This window comes from Hipposideros armiger, unplaced genomic scaffold (genome assembly GCF_001890085.2).
Source record: "Hipposideros armiger isolate ML-2016 unplaced genomic scaffold, ASM189008v1 scaffold_859, whole genome shotgun sequence".
NCBI classification, from domain to species: Eukaryota; Metazoa; Chordata; class Mammalia; order Chiroptera; family Hipposideridae; genus Hipposideros; species Hipposideros armiger.
Window position 1 is genome coordinate 51,135 of NW_017732209.1, and position 6,874 is coordinate 58,008.

At 56.1% G+C, this 6,874-nt stretch overlaps 1 protein-coding gene across 1 annotated transcript in view; it reads right to left on the reverse strand.

Moving 5' to 3' along the window:
* The window catches only part of EXOC3L2 (exocyst complex component 3 like 2), a 26,170-nt gene that overhangs the window by 11,997 nt on the left and 7,299 nt on the right, over nt 1–6,874 (reverse strand). The window contains exons 2-3 of the mRNA XM_019629527.1: nt 4,475–5,014; nt 755–1,388 (exon numbers count right to left, since the gene is read on the reverse strand). Of these exons, the coding sequence (XP_019485072.1) occupies nt 755–1,388; nt 4,475–4,997 (1,157 nt within the window). The 5' untranslated portion in view covers nt 4,998–5,014. The remainder of the gene's footprint in view (nt 1–754; nt 1,389–4,474; nt 5,015–6,874) is intronic.

Genomic DNA, 6,874 nt, shown 5'->3' on the forward strand with positions numbered 1-6,874 from the left:
GGTCAATGGTAACGAGGTTCTAGATGCTAAGATTACAGAATTCAAGGGGCCAACAATCCTGGATGGATCAACCGTGTCAAGGTTCTACAACCCAAAGAGGGGAAGAGGCTGAGGTCTACGGCTAGAAGGCTCACTGGTGCTTAGAGTCTAGTTTTGGAAGCATCATCAGTCCTAACGTTCTAAGATTGGAAGAGTCAACAATGCGAGGCCTAGGATCTAAAGAGAGAGCAGTGTAAGGGTTCTAGAATCCTAAGGGTCCACAGTGCCAAGATTCTAAGACAAGAAGGGTCAGCAGTGCTAAGGTTGTAGGACTGGAAGGGTCTATGGTTGATGTTGCTAAAATTCTAGGTGTGTAACTGTCAACAACGTGAAGATTCTAGGACTGGAAGGATAGGAAGTGTTAAGGTTCTGGGGCTGGAAAGATCAAGGATGCTAAGATTCCAGGAGTGTAAGTGGCCGTGATGCAAAGGTTCTAGGTCTGGAAAAAAAAATCAAGGGTGCTGAGGTTCTAGGACTAAAAGGTGCTAAGGTTTTAGAGCTAGAAGGATCCGTGTGCATAAAGGGTGGATAGCGCTAAGATTCTAGTATTGTAAATGTCACTGGTGGTTAACGGTGTGAAGGTTCTAGAATTAAAGGTCGGCTGTTCCGAGGTCCTCGGGATCTGAAGAGCCCAGGGCTGGGGGTGGGGAACGGGGAAGGGTTCCGCGTAACCGTGGGGGCATCTGTGGTGCGGTCTGCAGCGGCCCCAGCTCACCTGGGGTACACCTGGTTGTGCCAGTGCAGCAACGCGTAGCGGTCCGCCAGCGGCAGCCTCCGGCGGGCGGCGGCCCCCAGCCACTCGGCCAGCGCGCCGTGGTAGCCGCGCAGGTAGACGCCGAAGGCGCCCAGACCGGCGGGGTAGGCGGGCGCCAGGCGGCCCCGCACTACGCCCATATCCTCCAGCAGCCGCGCCCGCAGCGCCTCCAGCTGCCCGGCCAGGCCGCCGGGCGCTCCCGGTGCCGCCGCCTCCAGGCGCTCCCGTGCAGCGCGCGCCACCGCCTCTGCCCAGTGGACACGCAGCCTGCGGGCTGCCCCCGGTCCGCGGCGCCCGTCGGCAGCCTCCTCCTGCACCAGCACCTGGCCCATCTGAGCCACGGCGCCCGCCCCAGCGCCCGCGCCCGGCCCGGGACCCGCCAGCGTCTCGCGCACCAGCGCCCACAGCTCGCGCTGCAGGGCTTCGTACAGCAGTGCCACGTCCCGCGCCCGGCGGCCCCCGCCTGCGCCCTCGACCTTGGGCGGCCCAGGCGCGCCGCCCCCCGACGACGCCAGCTCCTCGGCCTCCAGCTCCAAGATGTGCTCGTCTGCTCGCGCGAGCTCACGCTGCTGGATCAAACTCAGGATTTCCAGCACTGTGGGTGCAAAGCGGGAGTCAGGGGGAGGAAAACAGGCGGGGGATGGGGGGGGAGAGGGGAAGGGGAAGGGGAAAGGTGTGGGGCAGAGAGAGTCAGGGGCGGTTCTGGAGAAGCAGAGAGAGAGAAGGGTGTCAGAAGAGGGATACGGGGGGCAGGGGGAGGGAGGCGATGGGGAGAGGAAGCTTAGGGCTGGCGGAGGAGGATGGTGGAGGGGGGACTGAAGTGGAGCAGGAGGTCGAGGAGGAGGGGGGGAGGGGAGAAGTGAGTGGAGTAAGGGGTCAGGATTTGAGGACGGGAGGATGGGGGCGAGGGGATGGGGCAGAGGGCAAGGGCAAGGGCCAGCACAGCGGGGAGGGGACAGGAGAGGTTAGGAAAGGGAAGAGACGGTTTGGCAATGGAAGCCAGTGTCTGGATATGGGAAGTAGGTTAAAGGACTAGATAGCGGTGTCACATTAGTAAAAGGATTGGAGGGGGAGAAGTCAGAGGAAGTGGGGGGACAAGAAGTTGAGGAAGAAGGGAGAAGGTTAGGGAATGGGGTAAGGGGTCAGGGCCTGAGACAGGGTATCAAGGAGCCGGTTAGGGAACGGGTAGATCAGAGGAGTTGAGGGGTTAGGATAGAAAAAAAGTGCATCTAGGCCAGAGAAAGGGTTCAGAGGAGGTGGGAGGGGTTGTAGAAGTGGAGGAGGGGGCAGAGGAGTGCGAGGGCTGAGGGAGAACAGTCCCAGCCAGGTAAGGAGGGAGAGGGATGGAGAGTGCCAGCGGACCAGTGCGCAGGGCGGACGCTTGGACGTGGGGAGAGGATATCAAGACCAGAGATGGGTCTTTTGAGGGTGGGGACAGCTATGGAGGTGATGAGTTCAGGCTCCCCCAAGAGAGGGGAGTCATGGGGCTGAGAGGCCTCTGAGTGAAGGCAGGGGGGGGTCCCAGTGGCCCAGGGTTACCCCCAACACCTCCACCCCCCTCCACTTCCTCCCTGGCAGAGAAACTATTTCCTGGCCAGGGCTATTTCTGCCCATCCGTTTCCAGAAGGCGGGGGCTCCAGTCACCCCCTTCTCACCTCCCTGCAGTGCCCTCCCAGTCCCCAGGGAGCAGGGGCTGAAATAGCCTCTGGTCAGGATGTGGAGGGCATCAGAGGACGAAAAAAGGGCTCTCCGGAGTCTTCAGCACTGGGACAGCATGGGCTGTCCATGCGGGGAGGGCTAGGAGCTGGTATGGGGGTGGGGATGGGATTGAATGAAGGTGGGGATTGAGACAGGGTTGAGGATTCAGATGGAGATGAGGATGGGGTGACGGTAGGAGCTGGGATGAGGGAGGTTAGGGTTAGGGTGAGGTTGGGGTTGAAATCTGTAGAGGAGGTGGGAAAGGAATTGAGAAGGACATCTGGGGTTTGGGGTAGGAATGGGACTAGAGATATGGGTGGAGGTGAGTTTAGGTGAGAGTTGAGGATGGGAAAAAGGTAGAGAGGGGTATGAGTTTGAACATGAAGTTTGGACATGAGCTGGGGTTATGACTGTAGATGGAGTTGAAGATGGAGGTTGAAAATACGGCTTAAGATTGGGACTCGGGATGGGACTAGAGATGGGATTAAGAATGTAGGAAGAGGTTGAGTTTGCAGTTGGGTTTGAAATTGGGGGCTGGGGAGGGGCATAAGCACTAGCACTGAATGAGGAAGTTGGGGAGGGGGTTGGAGAGTAGAAGAATGGGCCATGGAAGGGGACTGGACCACTTAGCAGTTGTCACGGTGTTGGGCAGAGCAAAGACGTTAAAAACGTCATTTGGGAAAAGGGATAAGTTGAGGACAAGCATATGATGTGTCTCAAGGTGGAGGTTGCTGCTGGGGTTGAAATAAGCATGGGGTAGAAACCAAAAAGGCACTGAGGAAGGCATTGGGGTTTGGAGTAGGATTGGGGTTGAGGATACAGATGGTGGTTTTATGAGTTAAATTGTACCCCCAACCAAGATAATAGACATGTGAAGTCCTAATTCCAGGACCTCAGAATATGGGACTTTATTTGGAAACAGGTCTTTACAGAGGTAATCAAGTTAAAACAAGGCCATAACGTGGGTCCTAATCCAATATGACTGGTGTCCTTATAACAAGGGGAAATTTGGACACCAAGACAGACATGCACAGAGGAAGGTGGTGGGAAGAGTCAGAGAGAGAAGGCCATGTGAAGACAGAAGACCGGAGTGACGCAGCCACAAGCCCAGGGACACCAGATGGCCAGCAAAGCACCAGAAGCTGGAAGAGGCCAGGAAGGATTCCTCTACAGGTCTCCGAGGGGTACAGCCCTATTGACACCTTGATTTCAGACTTCTAACCTTTAGACAGAGAGAATATATTTCTGTAGTTTTAAGCCACCCAGTTTGTGGTACTTTATTACTGCAGCCCCAGGAAACTAACACAGATGGTGGTAGATTTGGGGTGAGGTAGCCAGGAGATGAAGGCAGATGTTGGGCATGGAGCTGAGTTTAAAGATGAAGCTTGGACCCAGGTTGAGGTGAGGATGACGTTGAAGGTCGAAGCAGGGGCTGGGGGTTTAGGAATGGGATGGAGCTAGGGATGGAGTTCAGAGTGGGATGGATGAGGAGAAGGGACTGAGGATGAAGGAGGAGGTTGGGGTGGGGATTGGAGTGTGGGGCCAGGGTTGGGGCTGGGGATGGGACGCAGTGGGGTATGGAGGTTGGGGAGGGGCATACGGTCAAGGTCAAATGTGGATACTTTGAAAGGAGATGGAGTTGAGGTTGAATTTGAGAATAGGGAGGGAAAGAGGGTTGAATTTGGGGATAGGGAGGGGATTGGAGGAAGTGGGACCAAAGTTGGTGATTCACTTGTCGCTGGACGTGGGGCGTAAGGCTGAAGATGGCAGTTGGAGAGAGACAGACTCTGGGTGGGCATGGAGATGGGGCTCAGGACAGACTGCAAGGGGACCAGCTGGGCTTGTCCCTGGAGACAGGCAGATACAAGTTGGAGATGGGGTCATAGGGGAGGCTGGGGTGGAGTTAAGTGTGAAGCCTGGGGACGGCCAGGGGTGGGGGTGGAATGGACATTGTGATTCTCCCAGGCCTGGGCCAGGACTCACCTGACAACGGTTCCTTCATTTTGGGGGGCTCTGGGACTCTGGGTGGGGGCTCAGGAGCCGCCTCACCTGCAGGCACCACCCTCTCCGCCAGTGACGCTCGCCGGGGCTTGGGCCCGCGCCCCAGTCTCAGGAAGGCCAGTCTCCGAGCGACCTCCCCAGTCGCCTCCTCGTCTCCCTGGGCTCGGGTCCCCTGAAGCCTGGCCAGGAGGCCAAAATCTGCTGAGCTCCTGCGTATCCCCGGTGTCAGCACGCGGCCCAGGAAAGAGCGGGGCTGCCCATCACTGGGGCTGCCTGCCCGCCGGCCGGGGGTCCAGCCCAGCCGGAAGGAGGCCAGGCCTGCCAGCTTCTCCAGGGTGGCACGTCGGCGATAAGATGTCCCATTGGGCAGGGTCCCCAGCTCCCCTGCCTCTTCTTCTTCCAGCCCTGGGATTTCCTCAAAGGGGTTCCGAGAGGACCTCCCGGGCAGGGTCCCTGCCCGAGGCACCTTAGAGTCTGCCATCCCTAGACTCTTCAGGATGGGCATTTTGACAGGCGGGGGACCTGGGGAAAAAATAATGGACCATCAGTGGGTTTGATGAAAGTGGTAGCGTTGATGACAGCACTTCGGGGCATGTGTGCCAGGCACTGGGCTGGGCATTCACAATCCCAGGAGGTGATTATGCCCATTTTGCAGATGGGGAAACAGGCTCAGAAGGCCAAAGTGGCTTGCCTAACATCCCAATGATTCGGGGACAAAGGCGGGCTTCGCAACCAGACCTGTCTGATTTCAGAGCTTGGGCTCTCCCCTGAGCATCGACATTCAGACCTTTCCCCTACCTTACTTCTGCCCTGGAGTGTGTCATCTTAGTTGACCCTCCTACTCCATGAAGAAGCAGGCTCAGAGGGGGGAAGGGTCTCTGTCAAAGTGACACAGCTGGCGAAGGGCAGAGACTGCTTGGGAGCCAGGCCCCTCCGTCACACAGACATCCAGGTCACACAGCCAGGCACCTGCCTCATCTCCCCTGTCCAGTCAGTGACCTTGTCACCTCTACCCATTCATTCCTTCAGCAAAACCTTACTGGGAAATACCCACAATAGGCAAATCTACAGAAAGAGAGATTAGTGGTTGCCAGGGGCTATGAGACGGGAATGGTGAAGTGACCATTTAATGGATACAGTTTCCTTGTAGAGGGATGAAAATGTTCTGGAATTAGATAGAAGTGATGGTTGACAACATTCTGAATATACTAGATATCACTGAATTGTATATTTCAATATAGTTAATATGGTGAATTTTGTTATGTGTATTTTACCACAATAAGAAAAAAACCTTCCTAGGGGGTGACTGGTTAGCTCAGTTGGTTAGAGCATGGTGCTAATAACACCAAGGTCACCGGTTCGATCCTTGCCCGGGCCACTGTGAGCTGTACAAAACAAAAAAAAAGAAAAAAGGAAAAAAAATCTTCCTAGGTATTCATTTACCATGGTCCCGACCCTGTGCAGGAACTGGGGACACAGCATAGGCCAAGGCAGATCTAGTCCCTGCCCTCACCGGGCTTGAAGCTTCCCGCCCATTCCATCTCTTTAGTCCTTCGTCTCCCTCCCTCTCCATGGCCCCTACCCCAGTCCAAGCCCCTTCCCACTTGCCTGACACAGCCTCCCCCCTGGCCTCCAGTCTTGGTCCCTCCAGCCCACCTTTGAGGATCTTGTTAAAGTACAAACCTGCCTCTCCCCTTCTCCTAACCTTCCATGGCTCCCTGGTGCCCTCAGGACAAAATTCAGGCCCCTCACTTGCCAGCTGTGCGCCTTGCCAGTGCCATCCCACATTCTCCTCCTTACTGCAGACTCCTCTGGGTGCGAGCATCTGTTGATCCTTCTACATGAAAGCCTGCTCTTTCTATTCCATTTACCCTTTAGAACCTAACCCCAATGTGCCCCCTCCTCCAGGAAGCCCTCCCTGATGCCCAGGCTGGGTCAGGTGCCCCCCTCAGGATTGCCCTTACCTTCGCCCTGCCCACTCTGAGTTGTCACTGTCTGGGGATGAGTCTCTATCCCCCACTGGATTGTGAGTCCCCAGAGGGCAGGGTCAGGGCTATCTCGGTCACCACTGTGTCTCAGCTTCCAGGGCAGGCATTTAAGGAATGAATGGGCGATAAACAGGAAATGAAGGAAGGAGGTAAGGACTTCATTCCTTATGGGGAAGAGGAATGATGAGTCAAGCTGGAGAGGTCAATAAGGAGCAGGCCACGCAGGGCCTTGACCGCTGTGATAAGGGATTTGGGCTTTCTTCCAAAGGCGTTGGGGAGCCATGGCAGGGTGCTTTTTGAAATCATGAAATCGTCCAAACATCCAGAAAACTCATAGAGAACAAACTCAATGAACAGCCCTGTGCCTACCCTCCTAGCTGCATCTAACGCAAAC